This window comes from Maniola jurtina, chromosome 2, assembly GCF_905333055.1.
Source record: "Maniola jurtina chromosome 2, ilManJurt1.1, whole genome shotgun sequence".
Classification (NCBI taxonomy): domain Eukaryota; kingdom Metazoa; phylum Arthropoda; class Insecta; order Lepidoptera; family Nymphalidae; genus Maniola; species Maniola jurtina.
In genome coordinates this window covers 1,591,352-1,607,308 of record NC_060030.1, presented here as the reverse complement: position 1 = coordinate 1,607,308, position 15,957 = coordinate 1,591,352, and the positions used below count along the sequence as shown (strand labels likewise).

Below are 15,957 nucleotides of genomic sequence, written 5' to 3'. Positions count from 1 at the left end.
ATGGTCCACCTGTTTGAACGTTTCAATATACAGTCCAGGGAAGGACATAGGCTACTTAATATCCCGGAAACTCAAAAGAGGTCCCAGGTTATTCAAAAAACTAGAATTCGCGGGCATCATTCAGTATCATATTTATGTAATAAAAAATATATAAGTACGTTACATACCTACGCGTCTAAAGTGAAGCCATGCATATGAGCGTGACATATTTTTATGGTATAATAGGTATCGTTGCATCGAATATTATTTGCAAACCTATTCTATATCTCAATAAAAAAATATGTGAATAAAATAATATATATTCTAATGGCCATGTAATCTAGTTGTACAGTGTACACAACAGGAAGTATCCAAGAAGTCAAGATGACATCATAGGCGAAAATCTCAATGATAGACTCGGGTAAGGACTAAGGATGCCTATTATTTGTTGGTCACTTTTCGTTGTGTATAACTAAATTAAAGGGAGGTCGCCCACGGCCACGGCTTTATGCAGTGATTCAGTAGCGCGTTTTCGCTATTTTTAGGGTTTCGTACCTCAAAAAGAAATACGGAACCCTTATAGGATCACTTTGTTGTTTGTTGTATGTCTGTCAAGTAAAGAAATAAATCCGAAAATCGTGAATTTGTGGTTACACCATAAAAAAAAAAAATAATAAATGTATTCCAATTTTCAAAGTAAAATAACTATACCAAGTGGGGTATCATATGAAAAGGCTTTATTTGTATATTCTAAAACAGATTCTTATTTATTTTTACGCACAATAATTTTGACTATTGTGCACTTGGCCGGTTTTTGGCCGTCAGTCGCATATATGCAACGCGGGACAGTAGTGATTCAGTATCAGACATCAAGTAGTAATAGAATCGCATAGTATCAATTCAGCTTGATTGAGCAGCAGATGCAAACGCGCGACTATTCATTTATTAACCTTTCCTTATCGCGTCTGTATTGATGCTGTATCACAATAGTAGCGATGCAAAATCATTGTTACGTTGGCGAAGGTATAGGTACAGGCACAGGGGCGGCAGTGTCGCGACTGCATCGCTGTCTTTTTGCGATTATATCGCTACTAAATCGTTACCGTGGTCGACCTCCCATAGCCACTGACATCAGTGGTTAATAGGCCTGCGGGGAGTCTTAGGCTGAGATTTATAGAGCGCACTTGGACTTAGCTTAGACTTAAGACACTGTTAAAACGAGACAACGTTATATCATTGGCATAAATCTGTCTCGTTTTAACTCAAACTTAAGTCCAACAAAGTCAAAGTACGCTCTATAGATCTCAGCCTCAAATATTTTACAGAACAACAGATAGGTATTATGCTCTATAGTTTTTACTTTAGTCCTGCAAAAGAAGTTATTGTGACAGTTACATTCTCAATTAAATTAAACATTAAGAATTAGCAGTAAAATCCAAAAATAAATCGCGAGTCTGTGACATCATCTTATCCACTGTAAATATTATGTACATTTTATTGGACCTAAAGGCATAATCCGATTATCAGAAAGATAAAATATTTTACATACAAAGTACAGTATCACTTAATATAATCAGCAATGGCAATGACTAATCAGTGATGACGTACGGTTGCTGATGTCTTACGCCGTAACTGTCTGAACTCTGAACATAATATCACCTTAATATTCTAATGGTTTTAATACTTGATTAATTTTCTTGGTGCTTGGTGATGACTTGGCCATAATTACTTTATACAACACAAGAGAAAATCAACTTGCGTGAATACAAAAATCGCTCGAATCTAGATCTCAAAAGATCTTTAAAAAATTATTTATCGATTCAATTGTGTAATCTGACCATTTCAATAGGTAGTTAAAATTGATTTTCCAGTGTGCAACATACATAAATGACGTGATGGTGCAGTTAAAAAGCAAACAACACGAGGAGTCGAAAACAACGATAACTTTAAGAGTATCCTCAAGACTAGGACTATTATTATTAAAATATAAAAAAATATTGCATTATTTATTTACATTGCTATAAATACGCTCTTTGCATTAGTCAATATCGCAAAACACGCCGATATCTCAAAGATACTTTCTTTATCTCGTGAATCGTGATATGATTTCATCGAAAATTATACTTATTAGAATGCAAATACATTATATATTGATCGGGTCTGGGCTGTATGAGAGGTTAACGACTGGTGACGAAGCGCCATAGTCGGGCGTCGAAGGTGAGGAAATGGGTGGCGTGTCCAAGGGTTTGGCCAATACCGGGGCCACGTACTCCGGGAACCTTATACTACTCTCCGTTTGCAAGGGCGCCGGGGGGGTGCAGCTCGGGAACGGACTCAGTAACAGGAAAGTTCCGAACGCAACTATCGACGCCATTATTAAAATGATCGTTCGAGCTTCGAACCCGGCTCGCAATCCGGCCCATGCTGCCATATTGATCAGTAGTAGTAACACAGACACACGAATTAATCTGACGGCAGTGGCGTGAATTCGCCCGCCGCCAACCCCGCTCATATCACACGGCCCGTACGCAAAGTACAAATTATGCTTATCCCCCACATGCTTCAAGCAAAAGTATATCAGCCCAAACGGCGCAATAAGAGGACAAGCCAGACTGTAGACCATGGTTATGGAAAAAACAGCAAGACTCCAAGCGTAGTGAACTCCAAATGGAAATTCATACAAAATCGCCTTCTTTACGTAACTCTTTTCCGCTTTCGATTTAGACTGTAAGAGATACCAGACATAAAGGAATAACTCCGGAAAACGTATCAGCTCCAGTGAGGTACCGATAAACCCTGAAGTTATCACATAGTTCACAAAGAATGCACCCTTGTCAGGTAGAAAGACACAGTCCCATCTCATCGTATCGTTTTCGTGGTGCCATGTCCACCGCAAGAAAGCCTCTGCACTAGCGAGCCCTAATGATGGTAAAATCAAAGTCATAAGCAACAGGTATGAGGTAGTTTTGGTCATAATGGAGTAGTTCTGTTGAGATTTAGTCCAGTGGGAGAGGAACTTATCGGAGAACGCCACGATCGCCGGCATCACAGCTGCCATGGTCCAAAGCAGTAAGGTAGGCAGGAACTCAAATATCAGAGTGCTAATTCTGTTCAAGCTTTCGGGCTTTGCTACTGTGGTGTTGAACAGGTTAACGATAAAAGCTGGTGTTGTCAAGAAAAAGAGGACTATGAAAAGACAAACATTAATTATGATAGCTTTCACATACCAAATACCAGGCTGAACGGACAAATTTTCCCAAATTATATCTGAGGGGTTGGTGGCATGCGTTAACACCCAGCCACGGTGCAAGCTGAAGTGGTTGATTACATGCTCAGCTAGTTGGTAAGAGGGTAACGTTAAGAAAGCAATACCCAGTGGGTCATTGAGAACCATAGCTTTACATCTCTTAGCTTCATCTTTTAGTCGTTTTTCTTCATTAGTGTAATACTCCAGGCCATCTACTTCAGGTCCACATAAAGTTGGTCTAACCATTATCTTTTTACCCGTCTTCCTGAAATATGTTTCTGTGTATATTAGAGCTTCACTCACCATTTCCTTTTGCTCCTGAACCTCGTTTAGCTTGTTGATGTTGTAAGCGAGACGTAGATCTACGATTTGTATGTGCGGAAAGTTGTGTGTGAAGTACGCTCTTATTGTGGCCTCGTTTCTATCAGCTCTGGATATGTTAGTGATCATAATAGTGCCAGTCATTGACGTCGGTACTGGCTTCCTGCCGGTGCATCTTCTCATGATTAAAACTGATACAGGGAGGAAGAGAATACTCATTATTGTGTGTACCCATAGCCAAGATGATCGTCCATTTAGGTTGGTTAATGTGGTGCGACTGAATGTGTTTGCATCTATTTGATTAGATCCTTGGAAATTGATTGGAAGGATTATACCTATAGAGACTAATGTGACGATGAACATGAGTGTTATCGCGTGTCTCTGAAAGGAAAGGTAGTGGACGGCATCTGGTCCGCATTTCGCGAGGACCTGCTCGCGTGTGAGTCGGAACACTGCAGGAATCCAAGTGAAGAACCCTTCATCGATGTTCAAAGACTCATCGGCGCTCCTTCGCCTTTCCACCAAAGCGTCGTTGTCCCCGCCGCCGAAAAACAAATTCGTCCACCTGCTCTTTGATCGCTGAACGAGCGCCATGCGCCCATAGTTCCAGGCAGTACGCCGCAGCACCGTGAACAGTAATATTAGACATGTCCACGATATGATATTTAGGATCAAGGTCTGAGGTATACCGTTGTATGCCCCTGTGATTATTACACTCTGAGACGTGTTCAGAAGCATGCAACCCTCGTCATCAGTCCCATTGGAGCTGTTGGCTGATAAAGAGTAAAGCATATTGTCCAGCATTGTTGTCTGTTGATGTCGCAACCGAGTAGCTGAAGAGAAAGTGATCACATAATTTGAACACAAAGAAACGCGAAAAACACAATTGATTAGTCGCGTTATTAACACATAAACACTTTTTTAACTTCAAAATAATTGTTGATAAATGTTTTCGATCCAAATTCCAGATTAGTCTTCTTTTTTAATGTAATGATGTAAAATTCTGTGATGTAAATTGTAAATTGTAATCAATGCTTGTCAAATGTCAATTCAATTGTAATGAATGATGGGTGATGGGTCCACTCCATGTGTCAAATGCCAACCAAGTGAACATTTTTTTTTTTAACTTTACGGCCTTGGGTTCTTGTTCAGTACCACAGAGTATGTTATTTTTCCCTGTCTATGATTTTTCCAGTCACCGATTATCGGATTAGAAATGGGTGAAGTGCACAAACCACTTACACAGACAAGACAAACCAATTGCGGAAATAGTGAAAAACCGGAAACAGTTGATATTGGTACCGTGCCCATCATCAAGTTTCAAATAGTTGCCAGTTGATTAAATAAATTCTGATGAATTTCAATATTTCATTTTTCAGTGAAAAAGTCTAAAGCAAGGGTGAAGTTGTCTTAATGTAGAGCTTAATTTTTAATCAATTTTATATATCCTAAGTTAATGAAGTCTTTATTTAAATCTTGTAATTTATTAAATAATGGAATTCGATTGGAATAATTATTTAGAAGACACGAAAAGCGTCGCTGTTCCCGAAGAATTATTTTCTCATGTAAGTTGCGACTTTTAACTGCTGTTTAATGTTGTATAATTATTGATAAACTCTTACTCTTAATCTAGTTTTATTTGTATTATAATAGGACATTTATTTGTCGCATATTTATGTTTCTGTCAGGAGTTATTCCATGTAAATAGCTTGTTTGATTTAAAAGAAAAGTTGTTAAAATAATATTTTTTGATCAGTTGCGACAAAGGCCATGTAAGCTATTTTTAGATCATTCTGTAGAAAAACTTCTGCCTGCCTAAATACAATAATAAAATTAGTATGTAGTGGAAAGACTTTTCAAGTATTTAATTGATTCGCTTTTATTATCTTATGAACATAAATTTTTTCTCCATATGGAAAGTGTTAGCAATAAAGTTAGTCGATAATAAGCGACCTCATTTCACTTGAATACGTGAGTAATATTTTAATAAATAATAATGATGCTAGTTATGTACTTTTATGGAAAAATAACTAGTTAAGTAAATGTAAATTCATAAAATTTAATTTGTGTTCTTTAGATATTTATAGGTACATAATTTAAGTTTGTCTAACAATTTGTAGTAAAACAATGTATTAATTATATTTAAGATGTCTGCTTATACAAATTGAATTACATATAAATAATAATGTAAGGCTGGACAGCCACAGAGGATATGAATTAGAGTCTTATCTTGAGAGAATTTCCAGCCAGCAATTGTTAATTGCTTGAGTAATAAAATAATTAGCATTGAATTATTATTAATAACATAGAAATTAATATTATTGTGTTGATATCTATTATTAAATTTACTATTTATTTCTTGTCCTGTGGAAACAAGAAAGGTCGCGTGTATGGGATGCCATGTGTGTTGATACATTGGCACTGTCTCACATACAGGTGACCTCCTTGGTGGTGGGAGCGGCAGCCACTAAGGCGGAAAGGGCCAAGAGGCGCAAATATGAAAATATAGAAAATAATTTCATATTTGTGCCTTTTGGAGTGGAGACCATGGATTCGTGGGGCGAGAATGCTAGACCCTTTTTGAAGGACCTGTCATCCCGTTTTGTGGAGTCCACGGGTGACCGGAGCTCTGGCAGTTACCTTGATCAGCATATTAGTCTGGTCATTCAATTAGTAACACAGCCAGCGTTCTGGGCACCCTGCCTCGTTACAGTGATTTGGTTGACATTTTCGTTTTATAATTTTTATATTTAAGTATTTGTGAATATTGTTATTAATTATTATTTCATCATTATTAAAAATTTAAAACTAATGACTAGAATTATTCCTTAAGTGCTCTTAATCCTTGTTATGATTGTGACCATGGATTTAACATTATGCATGCATCATGATTATCTCAACTTCTCAAGGTGATTTGAATTCATGAGAGTTCAATTTTTTTAAATATAGTACCTATGTATTATTTTGTATTGTACATTGCATAAATCAAGAGCATTCCAATGTGTAAGAACTGTTTAGAATATTCTTATAAACTAGACTTAATAACATTTGGAAAACTCGAAGCACTTCTGATATAGACGCTTCAGCGAAAGCTGCTTTTTTTTTCTCTCGTTATTTACAAGTTAGGGAAACTATATGTATAAGTATGGACTTCGTCTGTGCCGGCGCCCGCCGACATACACGCGGTGCCCCTTTAGAGCGCTTCCCAGTCAGTTCTAATAAAAAAAAACACTCCAAAAAGTCACAACACGCGCGCCAGCAAACGCCACCACAGACGAAGTCCGGAAAGCTGCTTAGTCTATTATAAATAATAAAAATAGACTAAGTAGCTTTTGCCTGCGACTTGACCCGAACTGAAGAGCTGTAATGATGTTGATGATGATGATGATCCTTGTACTTTTAGGTGGAAACGAGCCTCAACAATGGCATCAAGCAAGGCATGCTCTTGGAAGTGTGCCACAAAACCAATCCAGACATGTACTGGATAGCAGAGATCACCATGGTCTGCGCACACCTGCTACGCATCAAGTTCATAGGCAAGTTCACAGGTTTGAAATACAACTAGCTGATGCTCGCGACTTCGTCCGCGTTGATTAAGGTTTTTTAAATCCCATGCGAACTATTTGATTTTATGCGATAAAAAGCAATCTATGTCACTCTCTAACTCTATCCATGCTAAAAGTCACCCATGTCAAACCAATAAACTAACAAACAAGTAATACATACATATGAATGATAGAGACAACGCTCTACAAAGCATAACCGAAATCTCATTCTAAAGGTTGATGTACAATATTTCTTGCCAGCTACTGTACTCCATATAGGCTCAATGACTACTCATTTTGGTCACAGGTGCAGAAGCAGACTTCTGGTGCGACATATCAAAAACCAAAGTCCACCCGCTGGGTTGGTGCGGCAAATACGACGAGTTGATAGAACCGCCCGACGACATCAACTCGCGCTGCGGCAACAGCATCATTGATCTGATGAAGCAGGCGCTGCTGGTGGGGCAGTCCGTGTCCATCGAGGCGCTGAACAACAAGGGCCTGTCGCCCATAGACAGGATCAAGGGCGGCATGAAGGTCGAGATACAGAACGTCATCGACCCTTACAGATACTGGATTGCCACTGTGAGTTATCTATGGATCTATGAGAACGGAAAATATGCGCTCACTACGCTTGCCTATTTTATTTATCACGAGATGATACCCGCGACTTCGTCTAGGTTTGTTTAATTCTGTGGAAACAGGAACAAAGTAGCCTATGCTTGTCTTCAGGATTCCAATCATTGTGCCAAAGAGTTGATGCTCTCAACTTCGTCCATGTAGGTTTAAGTTTTTTAAGAATCCCGTGCGATCTCTTTGATATTCTGGGACAAAAAGTAGCCTATCCTCTTCCCTGGGATGCAAGCTACACCAAATTTGTCAAAAACTATTGAACACGACGAGCCGTAAAAGGCTAGCAGACACACTTTCACGATGTCAAATGAAAGAGGAGAAAATTCTGAATTCATATATGTATAAAAGAGCAATATTAAAATTTACCCGCCCTGGCAGACAGGCGGACACCGATATCGGAGGCTTAGTAATAGACTTCTTTTTGGCACGCTTCGGATACGGAACCCTTTGGATACAAATCTCTAGAAATTCTAATATACTTGTAATAGCTGTTAAACTTTTCGTAGGTGTGTGAAAACGTGGGTGGTCGTCTGCTGCTGCGCTACGATGGTGCGGATGATGACTTGGCGCAGTTCTGGATGTTCTTCTGCAACCCCAGACTGAGCAGCTTCGGTTTTGTCACTAACAAGGTAAGTTTTAAGAAAAATTAAACATTATTATGTGCTATTGGATAAATTTACAACAATCCTTGAACTATGTATTTTTTTTTTAATTCACTATAGGCGCACGCTTGCCATGATCACACCTGATGGGTAGTGATGATGACGCCTAAGATAGCTCGTGTTTTTCTAGAAAGTCTGGGTATCTTTAAAACTAGATCAAATAGGCACCAATAGGTAAACGCGTCCCATTTTAGGCCACATCATCACTTTCCATCAGGAGTGATTGTGGTCAAGCACTTGCCTATAGAGAATAAACATTTGCGATTTGTTGTCTATGGGTTACTTTGGTTCTTCAGCGGATCTCATTTATGATTTGCTCACGTAGACTATTGCATACTGTTATACTGTTACAGATAGATGATACTGTTATAGAGTAGAGTAGTCTATATACAGGACCAGATAATGAGTTCTTCGAACGAAGCTATGTACCAACTCAATAAATATTTGCAGGGTTCGCCGTGGCAGTTCAAGTACCCAGGCAAAGTCAACAAGTTTTCCTGCAAGAATAAGTTGAGTGCACAGCTGAGACAGAGTGCAGAGGAGGCCATCAGTGAACCAACGCCAGCCGACCTGTTTCAGGTAAATATTGGTTTATAAACACTAGCTTTTGCCCGCGTTTTGTATGTTTTAGGTTTTCAAAATTCCGTAAGAACTTCTTGATTTCGCGGGATAAAAAGTAGCCTATGTCACCCTCCGGGACTTTAACTATCCCTATGCTATAAAAATCACGTCAATCCGAGGCCGAGTTGCGGTGTCATTGAAGTACAAACCAACAAACAAACATATTTCCGCATTTATAAAGAACGAATCATTAGTTCCAGAGGTTACCCCCTAACCTACCTATTATAGATAACATACCAACCTACAAAGCAATTTTATGAACTTAGCTAAAAATGATCAAAAATAAAAATTGGTCAGGTGTGGATCTGACTGGCACACGAAAGGTTCCGTACTATCATACAAGAAATAAGACTTTATTTTTTTTAAATTTTCAAGGCAGCCATTTCAATAGTTTTTTTTTTAATAAATAAGAAATAGTACTTGATAAAAAAAAATTATTTTTCGTTTTTTCAATTCCTAACAGCCAAACCAAATCCTAGAAGCACATAGCTTCGCAACAGGCATGAAAGTGGAAGCCTTAAGCCCTAACGACTTCAACACAGTCCAACCCGCTACAGTACTGAAAATATTCAACAACCTGCACTTCCTAGTGGTCTTGGACGATCATGTCGACGACTATGAGGACAGCAAGATGGCGTGGCTGTGTGACAACATGCACCCTTACATCTACCCTATAGGGTGGGCTCAGAGGAATAAGGTCGAGTTTAAACCACCAAAGATTTGGAAAGAGGACACTTTTGACTGGGAGGAGTACTTGTCTATGACTGCTTCTGTACCTGCCCCGGATTACTGCTTCGGAAATAAGGAGTTTCTTAAAGGTATTGATTCATTTATTTGCGTCAAGGAAATGCGACGCGCTTATTAAAAGTACTATCTTGTAACAGGCAGCCAAAAATATCGTAAAGTATTCAATAGTCAATTTATTACAAAGTCATTTGATATTGATTGATAGTCAGATCCCATTGCCCTTGACCCATATCTTAAGCAAAAGAAAAGTATTTTATTGTAAAGTAATAATTCTATAGTCTAATCTTTCTGAATGTTATCGTTCTAGGTATTGAAGTAAATATGAAGTTAGAAGCCGTGAACCCGTTGAATCACGAGGAAATTCACGTTGCGTCCATTGAAACTATAACTGAACATATGTTATACGTTGAACTTCTGCCTATCGGGGAAAAATATTGGTCAGTATTGTTATGAAATCACTATACATGAAAAATAAACATACAGTATACTTAGTATGATATTTTACATCTCACTACGTTGATAGAATTTAAGGGGTCGAAAAACAAGAACGTTTGAGTAAAATGGACCTAAATGTTATTGATTTTTAACCCCTGACCCAAAAAGAGGGGTGTTACAAGTTTGACGTGTGTATCTGTCTGTGGCATCGTAGCTCCTAAACTAATAAACTGATTTTTATTTAGTTTTTTTTTGTTTGGAAGGTGGCTTGATTGAGAGTGTTCTTAGCTATAATCCAAGAAAATCGGTTCAGCTGTTTGAAATATATCAGCTCTTTTCTAGTTACTGTAACCTTCACTTGTCGGGGGTGTTATAAATTTTTAATTTACACTTATAAGTCAAAAATTCAGTATCGCTGATTTTAATTTCACACCGTTCCCGTTTCGAGCGCTGGCTGTAATTAAATGTATGAGCAAACACAAGCTTTATAACAAAGCAGTTAAAAACTATTTTACTTTGACACTAAAGTGTTTCTACTCTTGCGCACTCGAATTTTGTCAATATTGGTGTACTCAAACAGATGTACCAATTTCAATGTAATTTATTAATTTAAACAGGTATTCGCAAGACAGTGACCTGCTTTTCCCAGTGGGATGGTGCGACAGCAATAACTATGAGCTGCATATACCTGATACTAAGAAAGAACCTGTCAAAGAAGTAGAGGATCCAAAACCTGTCAAAGAGGATCCCAAACCCACAGAGGAGTGGTGTGACAGGATATACTTCAACTACAAGTGTTATGCAGGTATCTATCCATCTGTAATGCCGAAAAATACACTACCCAGTAATCTTTGGGAGCTCTGCACTTGAAATTGTAGACAAGTATGTACCTGGTCTATCCAGCTCGGTTGGTCCAACCTATCGAATCTTCTTACGGCTGGGCAGCGTTCGGGAACTTGGAGTCTTCTAGTCCAAAATTCCTCAGTACTTGAAGACCAAAGTCTTCGACGCGTGTGTGTGTTGTGAGTGATGACATTTGGATCCGAGATATGGTCGCTAAGAATGGGCCTCATAAGTACGCTCAGAGTCACTTTGCGGGTGATGGAGAGAGCTATGCTTGGATTTACTCACGTGATTAAATCAGAAATGAGGAGATTTGTAGGAGAACCAGAGTACTGATTCATATATTTATTTCAACATCGTTTGAAAAATTACTATTTATTTATAAGTGGCGCTCTTTAGGGATGGCCTATGTCCAACAATGGACGTCCACAGGCTGAAGATGATGGTAATGATGATGACTTATAAGTTATTCGTGGCAGCGTGCCTTTAGCATCCGTCGTCGTATGAATTCGAGTAGCGCCATCTAGTGTCCGTAAATGGAGACTGCCACAAATATTATTTTTTTAATGTTTTTTACGTTGTCGTAGGTCCATCTATAAGTAGAAATAAGCTATCGCAGCTGCCAAAACACGTCGGCCCTGGGCCTTTGTTGTTGGTGCTGAAAGAGGTGATGAACAAGATTATATCAGCTTCATACAAGCCCGCTAAGCTGCTCAAGGATTGGGAGACCGAAGGACCACCTGAGGAAGGCATGCAGCTTGAAATGCTTAGAGCTAAGTGAGTATGTGTTATGCAAAAACTGTTTATAGTATAGTAGTACAAAAGATCTATTATATAAAAGCTTATTAGATATCTGCATTCTGCAATGAATTGAAGTGAAAAAAAACACTATATCATCTCTTGCTATAATAGTGAATATATTCCTATTGGATTCAGATCAGTCTAGTCAAAAGTCGATTTGAAAAATTGAGTTCTGGTTTTGGACTACTAATAATAATCGAATTCAGGGCAATGATGGACCTTAAATTCGCTAGGTCAAAGATGACCCTTAATAACGTGTTATCGGCATGCCTGAGAATTGTTTAGGCGTAGGAAAATTGAGTTCAGCTTTTTGGACTACAAATCAGCACTCTGGGTATTGATGGACCTCAAATAGGCTAGGCAGAAGCCGAATCTTTTGCCCTTGACTATGGATTATTATCAGCATTCCTGAGGATTGCCCAGGCCTGTTGTGAAGCACCAGTGTTTTGACTTGTGACTATACTAAATCGGTTCTGATCCGTTTTTAATACCATCATCGTCCATGAATAAAGCCATAAACAATCAAGGAGGGTTGTACATCATTCAAAAATAATAAATACAGTAGGTCCACTATTTTGAACTGTCAATTTTTATTCACAGGCTCAAAACCAGCACCTACCATGCATACGTGCCAATAGCGACCACGTCGGAGCAAGTGTCGTCTTTCTGTCGGGACGTGTGTGTCAAGCTGCAAGCCTGTCCCAGTCTGTTCGGCCCTGTGGAGTACCCGGAGCAGTGCCCCAACCACTGCCAGCAAGTCGAGAAGTCTACATTCCGTGAGTTTCACATTATCACGTCAGAGACCTTCTGCCGGGACGTGTGTCAAGCTGCAAACTTGTCCTTATCCAACTACCATTTCAAAAAAACTTTGGAAACCCCCCCAATAGCTAACATCAAAAGTGTTCCTATATAAAATTACCTATTTTATTTGCTTCACAGATAACGGAACAGAACGACGTGGCAGACCAAAAGGAAGCGTCAACGGCAAACGAAAGAAGAAAAAGGGAGCTTCAGAAAAGAGAGAAAAAGAACAACCACCACCAGAAGTAGAGAACAACAGAGATGGAGAATCTGTTGAAAGTGAACACAGTGCGGGGTCCACACCACCGTCAGAAAACGGCACTAGACCCAACTCCCCAGATAGCGTTACAGATTATAAGAGAAGCACAAGAAGAAAACGCGAAGCTAAAAATAATTTCCCGAAACTAGAAATGAAAACCCGTGGGGCCAAACTGCCAAACTTCGCACTCCAAATGAAGGAAGCACATTGGAACAAAAAAGACGTAGAAACAATCTACAACAACTCCTGCGCAAGCAAGAAACAACAAGATAGTGATACCGAAAATGAGACGAATGAAAGTAGTTGCAATTCCCGAGATGCCAAAAATATATCCGACGTTTCAGATTCTGAAGAACCAGAGTTAAAAAAACTTAAGTTCCACACGGATGACCCTTTACCTTCAGATAATAAGATGTTTGAAAAAGACACAGCAATGAAAGGAAAACTTAAACTAGGGCGCAATCCTCTAGACTGGACAGTAGAAGATGTATACAATTATCTGAACAGTACAGAAGACTGCAAACTCATAGCAGACAAGATGAAGCAAGAGGAAATAGATGGAGAGGCCTTCATAATGTTAGACCTACCCACAATCACAGATTTTTTGCACATGAAAAAGGAGTATGCGATGCAACTTTGCAAACACATTACAATGATTAGGTGGTATTGTATAGATAATTTTGAGGAAAATGTTGAAACCTGAAATGTTTATTGTTTACCATTATCATGAGTTATTCTATTATCTAGTCCAAAGTAAAATTTGTTGAAATTATTTCGTAGTTTTATTTCGTAGTTAAATTATTTCGTAGTTTTATATTTTATATTCAATTAAATAACTTCAACTGATCGTTGTCTTGCGAAGTTTCTTACAAATGTAGCTGCATATTTTAAAGATAAAGAATTTGCTCTCTTCTTTTTCCACGCATACGAAATCTTCGTCCAAGTGTATATTTTTCTTTGCGCTGGCAATTTTGACGGGTATATCTCTATCTTTACACGGAGACTTTTGTTGCAGCTTTGCATAGTTCTCTATTTGCAGCTTCTTTGCTGCTAGTTTCTTTATATTTTCTGCTGATGCTAGTTGGTTCTCTATGCTACCAATATTCTTATCTCTGATATTGATTTCAGATAACATATCACGGTTAATCATTTTAATCTGAACATAAGGATTGCCACTCATTACAAAAATATTATAGGTCTCTTCGCTTTTGAATTCTGTGTTAAATTTTGAACTACCCTCATCTAAAGTTGAATCAGCGCAATAATTGTCGTTCAAAAATGTTTCCACGGTGGAATTTGCGCTTTTAGATACTTTTACGTCCGTATCGTTTACATTTATTTGACATTCTTCGCTTGATTTGTTTTCAACTGGTGGTGATTTGATAATTTTTTTATTAGAAATTAAAGACTTTGATGATTGTATATTCTGAATCATATCTCTAATGAAGTCTTCCATTTCGGAGAACGAATCCCCTTTATTCTTTTCCAAGATCTCGTGAAACTTTTTTTTATACCGCTCAAAGTCTTTCATGTTGTCATAAAAATTGTCGAAGATCTGTTGGACTGTCGTTTTAAACAATTTTATGTTTGACTCGAGGCTGTTAACGTCGTCTTCGTCAGTTTGCAGTTCTCGAGAAATCTTGCTCATTATTTTCATTTCAAGTTTATCGAGATCCGAGTTAGTAATTGAATCTTTATTATTTACTGATCTCAAATCGTTGTCCTCGCTGAATGAATGGTCATTGAAACTGATGTCGTCTTTAACTGGAATTTCGTCGTGCTCATACTTTTTATAATACTCATGACTGGCCTCAGCGCTTGTGTCTTTGGATCTGGTGAAACTGTCGGTTGGGGTCATCGAAGTGTCATTGTAGTAAATATTGGCGTCAGATCGACATACGTCCTGTGAACTGGACTTTTCCGAAGAAAAACTATCGTAACAGCTGCGATGCTTCTTTACACTGCTTGTAGACTGGCCACGGTCGCCTAAACATAACGATTGAAAATACTTTACTCATTATCATCATGGTCAACCCTTACTACTGCTCCTCTCAGGATGGCCATAGTCAACCACGCCAAAGAGAATCGCTGCCTAGTGCGGATTGGCAGACTTCACACACTTTTCAGATCAAAATGAAGGACTCCCAGGCATGCATACAATGTTACTTCGATTTTATATGCTTGCCTGAGAGATAGCATAACGTAATTTAATGTAACATTTTATTTTATATGGGGATATACTTAATGTCTTCATGTAATATGCAGTTGAAGATATAAAATCGATCCATGTATTTATTATTATTGTATATTCAATTGCAAATGAAGGTAGTTGTAGATATAAATAGAAGTAAACTAATAAAAATATTATATTATTAAAACGCACACATGTTGAGGATGGAGTCCAAAACGGAGTAATACTCTTGTAGTAGGTGTAATTAAATACCAGAGCGAGAGATGCCGAAAGAGTGGAATGCTCATTGATATAAAATAATAAGTCTATGGGAATGCTGATGACTAGGTAATTTTGAATTAGAAACAAGATCACGATATAATAAAGCCTAAAAATTATTCCATTTGAATATAAATAGTCAAAAATAATTTTTAAAAACGATAAATAAACGCCTTTTAAAATTCTCCGTTTTAAATTTTGATTTGATTTTTTACACATAAATATGTCCAATAGCGTCAAAGGCATAGACTACAACAAGATGCGTTTGGGTTGCGCCTTGTTTGGCCTTGCGTCAAAGATATTTACATAAGTACGCTGGAAAAGATATGCCACAGAAAATCATAGTTATTTTTGTACTAGTTTGAAATGCCTCACCGAGCGTATCGGGAATCAAAATACTGACAGTATAGATAGTAAGTGCACATAATGCTCAGTGCTGCCATCAGTGCCAAAATGGCGAAAATCAAGTCGCGTCAATAACAGGTTGGTAATCGCAAGTCCAGCGTACTTGTGTATAAGTAGAGATCAGTGGTCAAAGACAAAAAAGTAGTGCCAACTGTCCCATGATATTTCCAATGTCTATTCTCTACGGCCAAAATATTATATCTGTAGAT

General features: G+C 38.2%; 3 protein-coding genes across 3 annotated transcripts; 1 reads left to right on the top strand and 2 right to left on the bottom strand.

Annotated features, from left to right (window-relative positions):
- Positions 1–1,831: 1,831 nt before the first annotated feature.
- On the bottom strand, positions 1,832–4,596 carry LOC123875441 (CSC1-like protein 2). The gene has a single exon (XM_045921278.1). It carries the CDS (start codon positions 4,349–4,351, stop codon positions 2,123–2,125), a length of 2,229 nt encoding a protein of 742 aa, XP_045777234.1. The 5' UTR covers positions 4,352–4,596; the 3' UTR covers positions 1,832–2,122.
- Positions 4,597–4,908: 312 nt separating this feature from the next.
- On the top strand, positions 4,909–13,667 carry LOC123875432 (scm-like with four MBT domains protein 1). The gene is made up of 11 exons (XM_045921251.1): positions 4,909–5,112; positions 6,951–7,083; positions 7,400–7,677; positions 8,232–8,354; positions 8,838–8,966; positions 9,472–9,826; positions 10,063–10,192; positions 10,808–10,995; positions 11,621–11,810; positions 12,435–12,610; positions 12,774–13,667. Exons 1-11 carry the CDS (start codon positions 5,041–5,043, stop codon positions 13,595–13,597), a joined length of 2,598 nt encoding a protein of 865 aa, XP_045777207.1. The 5' UTR covers positions 4,909–5,040; the 3' UTR covers positions 13,598–13,667.
- On the bottom strand, positions 13,658–15,573 carry LOC123875467. Its single transcript, XM_045921310.1, has 2 exons — positions 15,278–15,573; positions 13,658–14,880 (listed from the first exon to the last, which is right to left on the bottom strand). The coding sequence occupies exons 1-2, from the start codon at positions 15,279–15,281 to the stop codon at positions 13,733–13,735; spliced, it is 1,152 nt and encodes a 383-aa protein (XP_045777266.1). The 5' UTR covers positions 15,282–15,573; the 3' UTR covers positions 13,658–13,732.
- Positions 15,574–15,957: the final 384 nt, after the last annotated feature.